General features: G+C 41.1%; 1 protein-coding gene across 10 annotated transcripts in view; it reads left to right on the top strand.

The window, feature by feature from the left end:
- Window positions 1-20263, top strand: part of LOC143497405 (GTPase IMAP family member 8-like) — a 58394-nt gene that overhangs the window by 23293 nt on the left and 14838 nt on the right. For 7 of the 10 annotated variants that reach the window (XM_076993323.1, XM_076993325.1, XM_076993327.1 and 4 more), the window contains exons 3-6: window positions 4733-5425; window positions 5512-6168; window positions 13312-13386; window positions 16377-16451. In XM_076993323.1, coding sequence (XP_076849438.1) covers window positions 4733-5425; window positions 5512-6168; window positions 13312-13386; window positions 16377-16451 — 1500 coding nt within the window. The remainder of the gene's footprint in view (window positions 1-4732; window positions 5426-5511; window positions 6169-13311; window positions 13387-16376; window positions 16452-20263) is intronic. The other 3 variants (XM_076993326.1, XM_076993330.1, XM_076993333.1) reach the window with 2 other exon arrangements.

The raw sequence follows: 20263 nt of genomic DNA on the forward strand, positions 1-20263 counted from the left end.
ACAACAAAATACTTTATTATCACAATCAATATTTTTGTTTTGTAACAAAACAAAGTTTGCCTTAACATTAGGAAAATAAATCTTTTTTTGAATCAATGAACGATCAATTTATATAGCGCCTTTCAAGATAGCCAAGGTCGCTTTACAATTTTAACACAGGTACAAGTCTTACACCACCAATCACACACCGGCTGGAAGTGGCAGCCAACTGCACACAGCGTACTCTCTACTCGACGCCACAGCCCCCTTGAGGACTGAATGGGGTGCAGAAAGTGAAGAGAGGACAGACCCTAGTGACAGAGCACCATCCACCACTGGGCATACAAGCACACACCCATTCATGCACAGACACCTGCTTTTCTAGTGAACAGAGACACACAGTTACACATTCAGGGAGAATTAGTCAGGGAATGCCAAATTACCTAACTTCCATGTTTTTGGACTGTGGGAGGAAACCAGAGACACCTGAGGAAACCCACGCAGACACGGGGAGAAAATGGAAATTCCACTCAGATAGGGACTTGAACCCAAGACCCCAGTGCTAACCACCAAGCCACCGTGTTGCCCAAACAAGTAGAATACACAAAAAATACAAAAATGAATAAAAATGATCTCCTCTCTAGGAATTTTCTTCCTTTCATTGCAATAGTTTTTTCTACAAGAGTTTACAAGAGTAAAAAAATGACTGAAAATCATTAATCTATTTTTTTTTACCTCTGTATATTTAAAGTCTCTATAAATTTCATACTTGTATGGCTGTGTAAATATTCATTGAAGTTAAATTGTTCATAATATTTTTTCTAGTCCACCTCTCATATCTTTCAAACCTTATGTAATTTTGTTGCACTATGCGCACTTGTCTGTTGCTTTAATTCTATAAAATTCCCTGTTGTGGGATAATTAAAGCTTAATCTAATGTTATCTTAGATAACACTTTTACAAATGTATTAGGTTATTATCTCAATGTCTTAATTATATATATTATATATACACAGTGATCCCTCGCCACTTCACGCTTCAGCTTGGCGGCTTCACTCTTTCACGGGTTTTTATAAGATAATAATTTGAAAAATAATTTGTCGATCTTCACTTTTTCGCCAGTTTTTTTTGCGTCATTCGATCGGTGGAAAAAATATATATTTTATGAATTTTTACATGAAAAAAATCCCAAAATGTATATAAATATATTACAAATATTAATTCTAACAATAAAGGAATGTTATAAATAATAAAATAGTACGAATTACGGTAAATATTGCATAAACGTGATAAACGAGGGATTTCTGTAGGCTACTTTTCTTCCTCTCGGACATTTCAATACTCCTGTGGCGTCTCTCTATGGCGTCAATATAGGACCTAATGTTTTGAGAATCAAAAAACAGAATCCATAACCAAGAAATTACGTTTTGTAATTGAGAAAAAAGCTGGTTTGTAAACACAATATTTATGTTTTCAATAGTCTATTTTGAGTTTAATATTCTTGAAGAATCCATTTTCGTTTTCGTTGCGCCTTTTCTCGTTCGCGCTTTCCTAGGTCTCGCTCTCGCCTCCAGAAGTTTCTCGCTTTTGACTTTTGGACCTGTTTTTACGGGTGGGCGGGATTTACACAGTCATTGGCTGATGGAGTTAAGCCCCGCCCACCCATGCCATTCTACACACACGATTACAATATACAACAGGGTAGTCGTAACTCCACAACAATCTACTTCAGTCTATCTACTGTGGGTTACTAAAATAGATAATCGTTAAAAATAGCTGATATGAGAAAACATAAACACACATCTTGCCTGTGTTTGCCGGTGTTGTGCCGAATTCCGACTCAAACTAAGAATTACGAGAACAGTAACACACATGATATACCGAAGTTCACCTCCGACTACGTGACCTCGCCATATTACTTTGTTCCACGTCGTTACAGACAACCGTGCATCTTATATATCTTAATGACAACCTGACTTATTTAATTTTTAATAAAATAAAATATAAAATAGACAATTATTACCTAAATATATCTTATTATGTAGCTAGGACAAACCTAGAGTGCTCAGTGAAATAAGTTATAATCACAGTACTCCCGTTAATTGGGGTGGGTTCGGGTACTGTGATTATAACTTATTTCACTGTCATTAAGATATATAAGATGCACGGTTGTCTGTAACGACGTGGAACAAAGTAATATGGCGAGGTCACGTAGTCGGAGGTGAACTTCGGTGTGTGCTACCTGCATGACTGTTTGTCTGGCGCCGCTGAGCCACGTGACGATGCAACAACAAAAGACGAGAGGGGGGCGGGTCGCTGCTCCGTGCTGTGTGACACAGCGCTGCTCTTACAGACAGAGGAGACTTTGATGAATCCGCGTGCACAGCAGTCAGTGCATGCGGGAGAGAAAAAAAGCTAGAGTATCGATCTTTTTACACGAGTATTGTTCAATATCAATACCAGCATTGGTATCGATATTATCGATATTTGGATCGATCCGCCCACCTCTACTTTCTAGCACTAAATCCAGATAAAACAGAGCTAATAATAGTTGGGTCTAGGGCAGCGAGAGACAAGATACGTAATGTAGCATTGAATCTACATTCCTTTACTATAACCCCCAGCGCAGAGGTAAAGAACTTAGGTGTCACAATAGACCCAGATCTCTCGTTCGATACACATATTAATAATATAACTAGGGTAGCGTTCTTTCACTTACGCAACATTGCTAAAATTAGAAATATATTAAATACTAGTGATGCGGAAAAGCTAATCCATGCATTCATATCCTCTCGCCTAGATTATTGTAATAGTCTGGTAAATCGATAAACAAACTCCAGCTGGTTCAGAACGCAGCAGTGCGAGTTTTAACGAAAACTAAAAACTTTGATCACATTAGTCCCGTACTATCGTCATTACATTGGCTGCCAGTTAGATTCCGTATTGACTATAAAATACTTTTATTAACATATAAAACACTGCATGGCTTAGCTCCAGAGTATCTTAGTGAACTTATTGATCATTACAACCCAGCACGTTCACTTCGTTCACAGGACGCAGGTTTATTAACTGTTCCTAGGATCAAAAAGATCACAGCAGGTGGAAGAGCCTTTTCTTTTAAAGCTCCACAACTGTGGAATAATCTTCCTGCCTTTATTCGGGACTCAGACACAGTCTCAATGTTTAAAACTCAACTAAAGACTTATCTGTTTAGTTTGGCCTTTGAATAATCTGTTACATATTTACCACATCACATATCTTTCTTCTCCGAGGTTCACTTGGGGAGTAACACTGCAGTTGGAGCCTACAATTCCAGTATCATCGCTCCGACACGGAATGAAAACCTGGCGTTCATCATAAGACATTTATATTGACAATATCAACACCCAGAACTTTCATTCTAGTTACCTTATACTTAGCCTGATTGTGTGATTTATTTGTAACTTGTGTATTCATCTGTATAATTTGTTTTTGTGTCATTTGTGTGTTAACGGGCCGCCCAATGGAGAATGGGTTCCCTTTTGAGTCTTGGTCCTCCCAAGGTTTCTTCCTATTCCCCACCATCTAGGGAGTTTTTCCTTGCCACTGTCGCCTTTGGCTTGCTCATTAGGGATTTGGACCCATGGTATTGTTAACCTTGTAAATCCTGTAAAGCGCTTTGTGACAACATATGTTGTGAAAAGCGCTATACAAATACACAAATATACAAATACAAATCTCTATACAAAGAGAATCTTTGTTTTGCACCACTCCAATGGTGCCGCTGTCCCTTCAGACTGGAACACAACCATTGTATGGTGATGTTTAAGTGTCACCAGAACCTGAACCTGAACCTGAAACCATTATTTCTTGACAAAAATACTGAAATTCAGTCAGGTATCCAAAAATACAAGTTAAAATCCAGCTTCAGGTTGAAATTCAAGTTCAGGTTGAAATTTGGTTCAGGAATGCATCCGGGGAACTTAGGAAGAGCAAACAAACCCAGAGCTAATCAAACTGCATCTGGCCAATCACAAAACATCTCAGAGGTCATTGGGAGGCATGTCTTTCTGCCAAATTTCCATAAGAGAGCGGCCCGTTTGGCATGTAAGCAGCATGTAAGCAGGAAGAAGTTGCCTCTGTGCCACCCAGAAATGGCACCTTGTGGTAGATGCCACATAATTGTGGCACTTAGTGTGGCCAGTGCTACTTGACTGTGGCCTCTGCTGTCCAGAAAATGCCCCCTGCCTCTGCTGACAGGCATCTAAAGACTCTTTTGGGTGACTGAGTATTGGCCACTCGCTTAAATCATCCAAATGAGCACAGAATTGCCATTTGTTGAAGGTAGTTCATAATCAAAATTACACCAGCAATAATGGTGTCTGTGCTTCGAGTTAGAATTTGCATATGCGCAAATTCTACTAATAAAATGTAAAAATGCAGTAAGACTACTATTTTATACACACACACACACACACACAATGTAGTATTTACATGGAAATTATAATAACAATAAAGTGCTATATTTAGAGAGTGAATTTGTGAGATATTGAGACTACAGCATGTGTACAGTCACAGGAAATATAAGACCTGTTTCTAAAGGCACACTAGACCTGCAGCCTCAGTTCTGTTCTCTCCTGAATTTGCATAATAAGAAATGGGCAATAGCTCTGTGATTGCTGGCGAGAAGGGGGAGTAAATGTTTTTTTTAAAACATGTTTTGCATGAGTCATATTCTGTTTTTAGGTGGTAACATTTTTTATTACTCTTTCAGTGAAATCGCAAAAACAAAACATGAGGATTGTTCTGCTGGGCAATAAAAATGCTGGGAAGAGTTCAGCAGGAAACACCATCCTGGGCAGAGAGAAGTTTGAGTTAAAGAGAACTGTTCAGTGTGTGAAGAGACAGGGAGAAGTAGCAGGGAGGAAGATCACTGTGGTTGAAGCTCCAGGATGGTGGATGAATGACACTGTAGAGGAGAGCAGTAAGATACTGAAACAGGAGATTGTGCTCAGTGTGTCTCCAGGACCCCATGTTCTACTGCTGGTGTTACGTGTGGGAACAACTTTTGAAGTACATGAGAGAAGAGTTGTAGAGGGACACATGCAACTTCTCACTGAGAGAGTCTGGAGTCACACTATAGTTCTGTTCACACATGGGGACGGTCTGACAGACACACCCATAGAGCAGCACATTGAGAGTGAAGGGAGTACCCTCCAGTGGCTGGTTGAGAAATGTGGGAACAGGTATCATGTTCTCAACAATAAGAACAGGGGTGATGACACTCAGGTCACAGAGCTGCTGGAGAAGATAGAGGAGATGGTGGCAGCAAACAATGGCTGTCATTTTCAAATTAAGACAAATATTACATGGACGGTGAAAGAATCGAGGAGTGTGAGCAAAAAGAGAGCAAATAGCAGGATGATGAAGGTGCAGAAACAAAGAGAGTACATCAGATCTAAAATGGGTCAGTATGCTATACAGTTTGGACTATAGATCTCTTAATACATCTCTATTAATATTATTTAAAGTATCTTCTTTCTTATTTTGCAGGTGACACACACCATCTCTCAGATCTGAGGATTGTTCTGCTGGGGTACAGATGTGCTGGGAAGAGTTCAGCAGGAAACACCATCCTGGGCAGAGAGAAGTTTGAGTTAAAGAGAACTGCTCAGTGTGTGAAGAGACAGGGAGAAGTAGCAGGGAGCAAGATCACTGTGGTTGAAGCTCCAGGATGGTCGATAAATGCTCCTGTAGAGCAGACCAGTGAGATACTGAAACAGGAGATTGTGCTCAGTGTGTCTCTGTGTCCGCCAGGACCCCATGTTCTGCTGCTGGTCTTACGTGTGGACACAACATTTAAAGAGCAACAGAGCAGAGTATTAGAGGGACACATGAAACTTCTCACTGAGAGAGTCTGGAGTCACACTATAGTTCTGTTCACACATGGGGACTATCTGGGGGAGACACCCATAGAGCAGTACATTGAGACTGAAGACATTTCCCTGCGGTGGCTGGTTGAGAAATGTGGGAACAGGTATCATGTTCTCAACAATATGAACAGGGGTGATGACACTCAGGTCACAGAGCTGCTGGAGAAGATAGAGGAGATGGTGGCAGCAAACAGTGGCAGCCATTTTGAAATGGACAGAAAGATTCTGCAGGAGGTGGAAGAGAAAAAGAAACAGAGAGAGTACATCCAATTAAGTGGTAAGATAACTGTTTTTAAAATGTTAAAGTATAAACCACATACAGTGGTGTGAAATTTTTTTGCCCCCTTCCTAATTTCCTGATTTTGTCCATGTGTGTCACACTTAAATGTTCCGGAACATAAAACCAATTTAAATATTAGTCAAAGACAACACAGGTAAACACAAAATGCTATTTTTAAATGAAGGTGTTTATTATTAAGGGAGAAAAAAAATCCAAACCTACATGGCCCTTTGTGAAAAAGTGATTGATCCCTAAACCTAATAGCTGGTTGGGCCACCCTTAGCAGCAACAACTGCAACCAAGCATTTGCAATAACTTGCAATGAGTCTTTTTTGGCCCACTCATCTTTGCAGAATTGCAAAATTTTTTTTTACATTTTTTTAATAAATGTGCCATATTTGTCAATTGTGAATTTACACCCCAATCGAAATTTGTCCTCCGCATTTACTCATCTGTGCAATTAGAACACACACACACACACACACTAGTGATTACTAGGGGGCTGTGGAGCACACATGCCCAGAGCGGTGGGCAGCCCTAGCCCGGCACCCGGGGGACAGTAGGGGTTAAGTGCCTTGCTCAAGGGCACCTCAGTCATGGCCTCAGGCCTGGGGATCGAACCCATGACCCTCTGGTCACAAGACCAGTTCCCTACTACAGGACCATGACTGCCCTTTTTAAGGTGATGCCACAGCATCTCAATCGGATTGAGATCAGGCCACTCCTAAATCTTCATTTTGTTTTTCCTTCAGCCATTCAGAGGTGGACTTGCTGGTGTGTTTTGGATCATTGTCCTGCTGCAGAACTCAAGTTCGTTTCAGTTTAAGGTAGTGCTGGGCGGTATACCGGTTCGCACCGAAAACTGGTGTTTATTTTTGTTATCATAAGAATTTTTCATAAACCAGCCACACCGGTTTAAATAACCTTCACGTGTTCGGAACACAGCACGATTGTTAATTGTTTCTCAAGGGACGCTTTTTATTGCTGCACCGCTAAGCACACACGCAACAGAGCGCAAATCTAGCTTGCTGAAAACAAGGGGCGTTCTGAACCACAAATTCTACCAGACACTGAAGTAAAAGATGATGCCCCAAAGGAACTTTTGCCAAAGAAGGGAGCTGTGTCTGTTGTCAGGAAGTACCGTATTTTCTCGACTATACAGCACACCTCAATATAAGCTGCACCTACAATGTATAAAAAAAATGGAAAATGTTTTATAAGCAAAAAAAGCAGCTAAAAGCCGCTAAGCTACAAGCTAAAAGACGCATACATCTACTGAACTGAATACATTTAACTGAACTGATCAGTTTCTGAACGGTGCCTGTAGCATTTCATGTGCAACAGAATTGGCTTTCAGCCGGTGTTGTGGCAAATTCCGACTCCCCTCGTTTATCCGAGCATAAAGACGCTATAGATGATATTGTTGATTTATGTTTCTATGCATAAATAAGAGCTTGGCTTTAATTATCCATCACAGCAAACGGCACGGCATTATCTATGTCCAAAGACACAGTGGCTCAAGGGTGTTAATTATTTTCAATAAAATACACATTGACTATACCGAAGTTCACTCTGACCACATGACTTCGCAGTATTACAGCAGTATTATGTCTAAATATCTTGTTAGACAAAACTAGAGTGCTCAATGAACTAAGTTATAATCACGGTAACTCCCGAATATCATCTGTAGCGTCTTTGTGTGTGCAAACGAGGGGACTCGGAATTTGGCACAACACGTTCGTTTGGAAAAAAATTCTCTGTCTGCAAATAATGTGACGCGTCAAGTATAAACGCCTCCGCCGCTCGAGCAAGGTGTGCGTAGTCGCGCTCTACGGTCACTCGAGAAAGTTTAATGGTCCAGTGAAGGTAATTTATAAACCAGGACATTTCCTCACTTAAAAAAACAGGACAGGATGTGAAATAAGGACATACGGACGTTTGGTCACTCTATCGTACTAGGAATACATTTAGCAGCTAAGTTATCATTACTGACCTGCACACAGACACACACACACTCACTCACACACACCCCAACATGTTTTGCGTTGAGGTGGTAACAAAGGGTGGAAGTGTTCCTGTGATAAGCAAACTCATTCCAAATAACATTATTTTTGTTTGTACTTCCATCTGGAAGTTTCTTATATTTAAATGTCCCATCCACCAGCGTAGCCTCTTCAGTCATCTCCATCATGCTCATCTTATTGTGCGTCCATATAATCTTTATGCCTGGAACTCGTGCACTGAGAAACATTCCACGGTGCAAAAGTGTCTCATGCGTTGAATGCGTTAATTTTTTTAGTTTGTTATTTTTCCTGTAATTAATTAATCGAAATTAATGCGTTAAAGTCCCACCACTAATATTTATACAAATACACATATGGTCGAAATGATTTGAAATAATTCGCTATTTATCACATTAGATCGGGTCAAATCTGACCGATTTACAACTTAAACCACTCATAAATATTGTGTTTTACATCTGATTGCTGCAAGCAGCCCCGTCGACAGGGGGGGACAACCGGGTCTGTTGTCCCGGGCCCCAGGGCCAGGGGGGCCCCCTCAAAGAGCCCAGCAATTAATTTTTTATTTAAAGTCTATAATTTTTAAATAATCTTGAAATCTTTCATTAATATAAAATTCTGTACTCAAAATAAATTCAATGGCTAAAATATATGTTTTTTAACCTATTTGCATATTTTCCATTAAGTGCATACACCCCCGCATCCCACTGGAAAATGGTTTGATCCAGCACTGACCGTAACTGGCTGGTACCCGCACAACAGCGGGAAATACAGTGGTGGATAGTTAAAGTAAATACAGAAATCTGGAGCGCAGAAAAGAAAGGAAAACATTTACCTGACGAATTTTAATGTTGCATTGTGTTCCAGGTTTGAAAAGTGCTGGAATTTAGGCTAAAGTACTTGAAAATGCTTGAAAGTAACTACTTTGTTTCACAACAAATAGCTGTCTGACTGAACAGTTCTCGTGAAGACGTTAAGATTGGGCGTTTACTGCGATTACGTCATTTTCGCGCGAACCCTCGCACCGCTCGCGACGCGTCACGTATATAACCAGTCAGCTGTCAGAAACAGCTTTGATGTGTGGCTATATTGTCAAATGACGAAATTCAAATGACGTGCGCCGGGGGTGGGGGGGGGGGGGGGGGGGGTGGGGGGTGGGCACATTAGACTTTCTTGTCCCGGGCCCTAGCAAGACTGTCAACGGGCCTGGCTGCAAGGCCTTATGCCATCCTCCACACTATGCACTGGAACATATAAAAGTGATGATCATCTTTTTCATTGAATTTTAAGTGTTTTAAACCAACGTTTTACATCTGTGTTGTTGCCCGGTCAAGCGTGACCATCACAGGAAGTGAATGGGTATTCAGAATATATTCATCTATCAGAACATATACAGTGGGGGGGCATCAGAAAATTTCAGGGTGGCGAACGCAAGTTGTTGAGCGGGGGGGGGGGGGGGGGGGGGTCTTTGGCGAACGTAAGTTGTTGAGCAGGGAGTGGCGTGTAACGATTTTTGAGCGGGCGAGGAGGCGCCATATAGCGTTTGTTGTAAAAATAAATGGGTCTTATTATTTACATTGAGGGGGCGGGACACCTCAACCCCTTTCGCCCCCCCGCAACCCCCCCCCCCCCCCCCCCCCCCCCCCGTGGCGCTGGCCTCCGGATACATTAATAAATATACATAAAATGTATATACATTTAAGGTGTTGGTGCAGGGTAGGGAGGCTATTTAAGTACCTGATGGCTCTGCAGTATGTGCTGTTGAGAAAACGTGATGTTTTAGATGTTATGGCTCTCAAATTCCAGACAGTGATAATTGCATGGTAAAACTGCAACATTCCCTCACTGGCCACCCCAAACTTCTTCAGCTGACGCAAGAGGAAGAGTCTCTGGTGTGCTTTTTTGATGATACAATTAAGATTTCCGTCCCATTTCAGGGAAGATTCTATTGTTGTGCCTAGAAAGTTAAAACTTCCACACTGTTTATGTACAGGGGCTGGGATGCCCTCTTTTGTCTGCGGAAGTCTACTACTAGCTCCTTAGTCTTAGCTACATTTACCTCTAGATTATGGATGTGACACCATTGCATAAGTGCTTGTACCTCGTTTCTATATGCAGAATCATCCTCATCCGGAATTAGACCTACTACTGTAGTATCATCCGCAAATTTTATCATTTTAACAAACTCAGTGTGTGATTTACAATCATTTGTGTACTGAGAATATAAAAGAGGTGATAGCACACATCCCTGAGGGGAACCAGTGCTTATGATTCTGACATTTGAAGTGTTATTATAGATTTTGACCACTTGTGATCTCTGTGTTAAAAAGTCAAGAATCCAATTATAAAGTGAATTATGAATTCCCATCTGTTGCAGCTTATAAAATAGCTGGGCAAGATTGTATTAAAAGCAAAACTATAATCTATAAAAAGAAACCTTAGCATAGTTGCCTGGGACCTCAAGGTGCTGCAGGATGGAGTGTAAGCATAAGGACACAGCATCGTCGACCGACCTATTTGCCCTGTATGCAAACTGACCAGGGTCCAGGCTGGTCATTTTGGATAGGCAATCACATACTAGCCGCTCAAAGATCTTCATCACCACAGATGTTAGGGCTACAGGTCTGTAATAATTCAGGCATCTGATAATGGGTTTCTTGGGCACCGAAATAACAATAGCAGATTTAAAACAAGCAGGGACCCTGTTCTCCCTCAGTGACCACTTAAAAATGTAAGTAAAAACAGAGGCTAATTCATTAGCACAGAACTTTATGGTGGCAGATGATACAAGATCAGGTCCTGCAGCCTTCTTACTATTTTGCCTTTGCAACAAGAGTCTGACCTCATGTTCTTCAATAATAAAGGGGGTTTAGGGGGGTTGCTTATTGTTTGTCCAGCGATAACATCTTGCTCCTTATCAAAACGACACCTTCATTTAAAAATAGCATTTTGTGTTTACCTGTGTTGTCTTTGATTTGATGGTCCAAAACATTTAAGTGTGACAAACATGGAAAAAATCAGGAAGGGGGTAAAAATCTTTTCACGCCACTGTATCTACAGCAGGGTACCCGCAGGTCCTTAAAAAGTCTTAAAATGTCTCAAATTTAGTTTTCCATATTCAAGGCCTAAAAATGTCTTAAAATGTCTGGAATTTTATGAGGGGAGGCATTAAATTATTATAAGTGTGTGTTGTTTGGTTGTTCTGGCGCGATGTGAACTTTGCTGAATCTAGTGCTAGGACCATGCAGAAAATAACCGCTCCAGGGTCCTAGTGCTAGATTCCTAGCGTTGGAGTATACGGCCTCAACAACGTCAAAAATTTTCGTTCGCCACCCCCCCCCGGTCAACAATTCTCGTTCGCCATATATATATATATATAGTTTTTTTTTTTTTTTCTGACAAGCCCTGTGCCTTTATCTAACCTAATGGTAAGTTTTAATTTTAGTGTCACATGTTTACTAGAAGGTTGTTCTATAGTTGGGGGAGTTTAAATTGAAAGGCTCTGCCTGTAACGGTGGTAAACCCGAGGATAGAGGCGGATCCATACACAGGTGTAATACATGTTGATTTTAATATAAATATAAGCAAAAAGCAGACCCCGTAGGGAAGGCAGGCAGCAGCACAAAAGGGCTAGGCAAACGGGAGAATAATCAATCAGGGCAGAGCAAGGATCAGTAACCAGGATATCAGACAGAGTACACAGAAACACGGCTTAGTACGCAACACAGGGAGGCAATACTTTGCACTGGAGAGTTGTGAGAAGAGTCCTTATGTAGGGTGTGGTGAGTAGCTGATCAGGGTCAGGTGTGCAGGTCAGTATTCCGGTGATGGCGCCCTCTGGCGGTCACGGGTGCGATTGCCATTCCTGACACTGCCCCTAGTGTCAAAACTCATAGATTTGAAACATACAGGACCCATTGGCTTTATTGTGCATAACAGGATGGCTGTGACAGGCAGGGTGAGTGAAACAACAAGGAAGCGATCACGCCAAGTCTCAGGGAAAAAGGATGGTTTAATAGAAAAGTGCGCAAACCAAAAACCTGTGACTCGATCCAAATGAAGGATATAATGACCAGCGGTCAACTGGTACAAAGACAAGACATATAGACAAACAAACGACCCTCAGGTGAGATTGATCGCGGGCTCAGCTCACCTGAGGGACGAACACAACACAACAACAACAGGACAGCTCCCGCTGTGGACGGAGGCGACCAGTAGGGGGCAGCTGTACCGTGACAATGGCAGTGTAGGTTTTTGTGTACTGTAGCGCCCCTGACCGGTTAATTTGGATCATGACATATTTAAGCATACACCCTTGGGATTAAAAATGTCAATGTTGTTTTTTTTTATATAATTACAGATATTTACCTACAGATCCTAATGGTTATGCTCATATCAATTTGAGATGATTGGATCAAATTCCTAGAACTAGTGTGACCGGTGTGTTTCTGCGTTGTGTAAAAATTATTCCGCCACATGCAATCTTTGTAGGCGATCTTCTTTTATTGGATCAGCCACTGTTGATACATAACAAGTGCATTGAACAATGCTGACAAACTCACTCCAGCACTCTAAAAGCATAATAGAAGAAAAGTGAGTGAAGCACAAATAACAGATTTGTAAAACATTTCCCCATCACCACCATAACTGAAATAAAATGGGTGGATAACAAATAGTGACATACCTCTCCCACGATATTACAATGAAAAGGGGAGAGTTAAGATGGGTGGTCGCTATTTATACTTGGGGGGGAAACACCACAAAAGAAGAAAACAGAAAGGGGAGGAGTCTGGATCCCACATATTCACAACTAGATAAACAGATAAACAAATACAGTACATTTTGTGTAATTATACATAGGTGACAGACCAACCTGATTACACTAGTTTAAAAAAAAGTGTTGCTTTTTTACAATAAAGGATTGTAAAAAAAATTGCATTTTTCAATAGTACAATGGCAAGTTGTAATGGCAAGATGTTATTTGGTATGCAAGGGATGAATATCTATGAGCGTGGATTCAAATGGTTATTTTTCTTTTCCATTTTGTAAAAAAGACACAAATTCATTGATTGAATTAGAAATGGGAGCTGCTGAATTTGAAAACTCATTGTCTTTGCAGTGAGAGAGAAATCCAGATCTGAATCCACTCTCGCACCTATGAAGCATGCACACAGTAGAGATCTCCCCCCAGACTGTAAGTTAATCCATTTTACTGTTTGTTGGTGCTGACTTTACACAAATCTCCTGTCTTCATAATGGGTTAGCCCATGCTTATAACTGTGTATAATGCATTTTACAGCTGTTGGTTATTTCCTATTTCTTAAGTCATGTAAACCATTATAACGTATGTAACTCAGAGGGAGCAGGGGGCCGACAATTGCAGAGAGAAATCAATTCTATTTAATATACATGAGCTCTCGGAGGAGCGAACGAGAGCCATACAACTGATTGACAGACCAGACTTATGAACACAACGGGGCATAATTAATGAATGGCGAACAACATGAAAAATACCAATATTTCAATTACAACAGATCAAAACCCAAGTTACTACGAAACTTAACCAAACTACCAAAAAGACACCAAATCTAGAGAAATACAAAAACACATGAAGACAACTCAAACACAGTAGACAAGAAACTGCTAAATGCTAAATACACTTCCACCAAATCAGTTAAAGAAAAATCAACAAAACAAACAAAAGCGGGCATCTAAATACTAAACCAAATAAACCTTAATTAATTACCGGTGAAACTAATGACATGAAACAAGGGACTGAACAAGAGCGTGGAAACTACATAAGAATGCACATGGAAAGGAAAACAAAACCAACAGGGCCATGATTGATGTGGGGGGAGGGGTCACACGTTACAACCATGTGAACCATTTTGTAAAAAAAACAATTTCCTGATTCCTAGTTTGTATTGCTTCTGACCAGTTTGGCGCAGATGATAATTTTTTATATGGTTCTCTGCTGACAAAATGAGTAGTTAGTTTGTCAGTCAGTTAAGAGGAGCTGCTAACTGTTCTTTACTTCCAGCTGAACCAAAAGTGTTCTTTTCTGTGGGTGTAAAACTGCTTTGGACACACCTACTTCTTTGATACTGTTACCAGAGATCTAGCCCTATACTAGTGTTGCTTCAGGGTAACAAACCGTTTCCTCTTAATATCACCTGCACAAAAGAACAGAGCCCAATCAAAAGGTCTTTATGAAAAGGGAGGGCTAAATTGCAATCAGTCATTGACTTATATTTGGTCAGCTGACTTTTATGGGTTTTTTTTTTTCAAACACCTTTCCTGTACGTGAGGCTTGTGTGGCAGCCGTATTTGTGGTGTTAGAAAATTGGTAATAAAAAGCATAAATTTGAAGGTTTTTGTCAATGAAAAAAATATGTTCATAATCTGAGGTAAGTTCTGATTACATATTTGTCAGTGTATAATGTTTTTAGCAACATATATTGTAAATTGATAAAATAGGTATGTTGCTTCAAAGCAACAACATGCAACAATGGAACAAATGAAAATCCACAGCACTGGAACAGCACTGGACCAAATCGGTTGCCTGGATGCATCTTTATAGAGGACAGAGTAATGAAGAAGAAAGGAACAGATGTCTGAAGAAAGAAACAAAATGATGGTGTCTACCTGAGACACCATCTCATTGTACGTCATTGCACTATATCACACAAAAATAAAGTCCAAGAAGATGTACTGACGTTCTTCCTTATGATGGATGTCATAGCATGGCTGCTCTACTGAAGAGTAGAGGGCAGTCATGGCCTGGTGGTAGGGAACTGGTCTTGAGACCGGAGGGTCGTGGGTTCGATTACCAGATCTGAGGCCATGACTGAGGTGCCCCTGAGCAAGGCCCTTAACCCTCAATTGCTCACTTGTATAAAAATGAAATAAAAAAATGTAAGTTGCTCTGGATAAGGGCGTCTGCCAAATGCCATAAATGTAAATGAAGAGACTGCACTGGCTCTGGCCTCCCAAAGAAGGAACATCTAAGCTTATTGGATATCAAAACAGAGGTGGCAAACTTTCTCTTCAAACAACAAAATGTCTACAGCAAGACAGGAAGACCTTCACTGTGTCGAGGCTGGCATTGAAGAGAAATTGAGAAAAGGTCCCATTACCCCCATACCAACAGCCCCTGTCTATCTAGAGAACATAGTCCATTGGCCTGTTTATTATAAACAGCGGAACATGCAAGTTCCGTGGATGAAAGGGAATCATTAAGGTTCAGTGCACCAAGTGTGGAATGTTTCTGTGTTTCACGGCCAACAAAAAATCCTTTTTTTCCTTTCATACACAGTGAAGTTCTACAGTCAGAATTTTATTGACACCAGCTAATGAAGTCGGATTGCACTTTATGTTGTTCATAAGCTGTTTAGAATTGCATCAACAGCAGAATTTGTGTTTTTCAGTATTCAAAAGTTTAGGTTATATACTATATGAATTGAATTGCAAAATGCATGTAATGTTTTTATATCATTCATTTGTTGCACAGTGTTGCTTCTAGGTAACGTACCTACACTGAAAATAAAATAAATTACCTGGTTATGAGGTTAGTGTAAATGTTTTTATGGTTTTATCTTCCTAATAATATGTTTCATGCATTGTCACTTTTAATAATTAATACAAACATGATGTTTTCATAAAAAAGTTAAATTTCTAATTATTACCATTGTAGCACATTGTTGCGTCAAAGCAACGTACCCCAAAGTACCCCCCTAAAAAAAATCACCAAAATAATGTTGAACGTTACAGTGGACCATAATAAGTTCATAAGAGTGACCAAATATTTTTTATTAACGATTTTATAATGCATGCAGTATGGAGAGTAGCTTGGGTGTAAAACCAGAGCATTTAGGGCATTTTTTTAAATATATGTCCTCAGACATAAGGGCTTTACTTAGAAGTCACATGACGCAAGTAGGCGCAATCAATTCAACTTAGTTTATTAGAACTGGTCACTTCTAGTCTAAAATGTTCTCAGTCATACATGCTCTTGTCCTGAATCTTAATCGTCTTAATTATTGACAACCTTCCTAGAATAGCAACAGTGGGATGAATATCTATGAACGTGGATTTTTCCTTTACCATTTTGTAAAAAAATACACAAATTCATTGACTGAATTAGAAATCAGAGCTGCTGAATTTGAAATCTCATTATCTTTGCAGTGAGAGAGAAATCCAGTTCTGAATCCACTCTCGCACCTATGAAGCATGCACACAGTAGAGATCTCCCCCCAGACTGTAAGTTATACAACTAATAAATGTATGTAATGTTTTTATATCATTCATTTGTTGCACAGGTAACGTACCTACACTGAAAATAAAATAAATTACCTGGTTATGGGGTTAGTGTAAATGTTTTTATGGTTTTATCTTCCTAATAATATGTTTCATGCATTGTCACTTTTAATAATTAATACAAACATGATGTTTTCATAAAACAGTTACATTTCTAATAAGATAAGATAAGATAGCCTTTTATTATCCCACATGGGGAAATTGTGGTGTTACAGCAGCTTAGAGAGCATACAAAAAAAGAGTTAGAAAAAAATAACTCTCTTTTGCAGTTTAAAGAATATTGCACAAGTTCCGATAAATTATAATGGGTTACGAAAAAAAGAAAATTGTATACATTATTTAGTCAAGTCAACTTTTATTTATGAAGCACATTTAAAAGCCACAAGGGCCAGCCAAAGTGCTGTACAATGCACTCATACATATATGAATAAGAATTAAAATAAGAATATTAAAAATAGAATGCACTCATACATATGAATAAGAATTAAGATAAGAATATCAAAAATACAAATACAAAAACACACAATTTTCTAAGTCTTAAATAATTATATCAAATAAAAAATAAAAATTAAGATTATATAAAATTAACCTGAGCATTTCATTTCTGTTGGTTTACCTTATGAGCACTGGAATGCTTGAGAATACATAAATGTTTTTAACTTGGACTTAAAAACATCTACTGAGGATGACGTGCTGATAGAGACAGGCAAATTATTCCACAGTTTGGGTGCCGCAACTGAGAAGGCTCTGTCACCTTTCGTCTTGAGTCTGGAATATGGTACGACCAAGTGTAGTTGATTAACTGATCGTAGAGTTCTCTGTCTTCTGTTTATGTTTTGGGGCAGTGCTGGTTGTATAGTCTGACAGCAGAAGGAAGAAACGAGCTGTCACGTAGGGCAACGCCCCCTCTCGTAGCTGTCACTCTGGGTTCCCTCATGTCTGTGTTCCCTGCCTGTTTGTCCCGCCCTGCTCGTTTATTTTGATGATTCCTCGTTTGTTACCACGCCCCTGTGTCATTGTCATCACCTGTCCCTAGTTTAGTTCAGTGTATATATAGTCCTTGTATTGCCCTTGTCTGTATCGGTCTTTTTGTTCCAACCTGTTCGTTTGTTTATGCCTGTGATTTGTCTGATCTTGTTCATCGTGAGTACTGCCGTGTTTGCGCCTTGTTGTTTCCCGTGCCCGTTACCATGTCTGTTCGTGTTTCGTATCCTGATTGCCTGCCCGGTTTGACCCATGCCTGTTACATCGACGCTGCTTTTGGAATTTCCTGTAATAAATCTCGCTCTCCTCAGCGTTTGTGTCCGCCTACCTGTTCTGCCCCACGCAGATCATTACACGAGCTAATTATTACCACTGTAGCACATTGTTGCCTCAAAGCAACGTACCCCCCCTAAAAAAAATCACCACCCACTCTACAACACTGTAATGAGACACAGGAGTACTTTCAGTGAGAGACTCATAAATCCAAAATGCACTACAGAGCGCCACAGAAGATCATTTTTACCTGTGGCCATTAAACTATACAACTCCTCTTTAAAAGCATAATGCTCAATATTCATCTGTGTAATGTTTACTACTAGTATTACCTTCAAATGTGCAATACTATTATTATTACAAGATTATACAATATTATTATTACTTTTCAAATGTGCAATACCCTCTCAATAACAACAATTGCATCTGACACTTCACACTTTATTTTTATTTCTACTGACACTTTATTTTTATTTCTATTGACACGTTATTTTATTTATTTCTATTTCTTCTCCTAAACTCTGTTTGATTTGTTATTTAATTATGTAAATATTTTTGGTATTTTTTATATAGTGTACTTTTATTAATAGGAGCAGCCGTAACAATTGCAATTTCCCCCAGGGGATTAATAAAGTATTTCTGATTCTGATTCAAAATAATGTTGATTATGTTACAGTGGACCATAATAAGTTCATAAGAGTGACCAAATATTTTTTATCAACGATTTTATAATGCATGCAGTATGGAGAGTAGCTTGGGTGTTAAACCAGAGCATTTAGGGCATTTTTTTAAATATATTGTGACGCGGGAGGCGGCAGACGGACGAGACACAGAATCCTTATTTAAATCCAACGTCACGTTTATTATTATGTATATAGCGCTTGTTTAGCGCACAGAAAACATGCACACACAACGTGCAGACTCAAACATTAGACAACGACGAGCACAAGACACTGCGCGAACGCACATTAAATAGACAGACCACATCAACCCCACGTGATGACGAGACGAGCCACAGGTGAGATGGATAATGACAAGACGCACCCACACCCACGGAGGTACACAGACGCAGACGAATAGACGCAGACAACGTTAACACACGCCCCAAAGGAAGGGTTCGGGGACCGTAGCGTGACAGACGCCCCCACCAAGGGCACTACCCGTCCCGGGGTGCCAACAGGACTGAGTGCCCCGAACCCACGTCGATGGGCGGATCTGAAGCACCCAGTCCTGCGTCTGGGAGATGACCGCCCTCGGCGGAGAGTCCGCCACGCACAGTCTAGAACACCCTCCTTGGGAAGACGGGGGAAAACACGTTAGACACATTTAACGGGACATTCACAAACACACACACAGGTACACTTACACATAGTGGCACGAAAGGGAAAAACGGGTTAGGCACACAAATGGGAAGACTTACGAACACTGGCATACACAAACATGAAACAGGCGCCAGACTACGCGCCAGGAGTAGAGCGACAAGGGGAGAGAGATCGGGAGCTGCCGGTGCTGCAGCGGACGGTCCTCCTCCGGTCCTTGCTGCGGACCCTCCGCTGGGTGCAGCGCGACCGGCGGACTTGCCGGGTGCAGCGCGACCGGCGGACTTGCCGGGTGCTGCGCGACCGGCGGACATGCCGGGTGCTGCGTGACCGGCGGACGTGCCGGGTGCTGTGCGACCGGCGGACGTGCCGGGTGCTGCGCGACCGGTAGACGCCCCGAGCGGACTGCCTGGGAGATCCCCTGCGGTCTCCATCTCCTCCTCCTCTTCTCCTTGGTCCCACTCCATGGACTGCTCCGGGCTGCCACCCCGGGAGCAGTCCATCCTCTCTCCTCCGGAACGATCGGAGGATGGGACCGTCTCTGGTGTCCACCTCCCCTTTACAGTCCCAGCGGAACACTCAGAGGGAGGCGGACTGCCTTCCTCCTCCGACTCGAACTCCTCCACCTCCTCGTCGTAGCCCACGGCTGGTGCGGAGCAGTCTGACGGAGGGTATTCGTCGACGGCTCGTCGTTCTGTGACGCGGGAGGCGGCAGACGGACGAGACACAGAATCCTTCTTTAAATCCAACGTCACGTTTATTATTACGTATATAGCGCTTGTTTAGCGCACAGAAAACATGCACACACAACGTGCAGACTCAAACATTAGACAACGACGAGCACAAGACACTGCGCGAACGCACATTAAATAGACAGACCACATCAACCCCACGTGATGACGAGACGAGCCACAGGTGAGACGGATAATGACAAGACGCACCCACACCCACGGAGGTACACAGACGCAGACGAATAGACGCAGACAACGTTAACACATGCCCCAAAGGAAGGGTTCGGGGACCGTAGCGTGACATATATGTCCTCAGACATAAGGGCTTTACTTAGAAGTCACATGACGTAAGTAGGGGCAACTTACTTAGTTTATTACTGTTCACTTCTAGTCTAAAATGTTCAGTCATACATGCTCTTGTTCTTAATCTTAATCTTCTTAATTATTA

The sequence above is a fragment of the Brachyhypopomus gauderio genome, unplaced genomic scaffold, assembly GCF_052324685.1.
Source record: "Brachyhypopomus gauderio isolate BG-103 unplaced genomic scaffold, BGAUD_0.2 sc110, whole genome shotgun sequence".
NCBI lineage: Eukaryota > Metazoa > Chordata > Actinopteri > Gymnotiformes > Hypopomidae > Brachyhypopomus > Brachyhypopomus gauderio.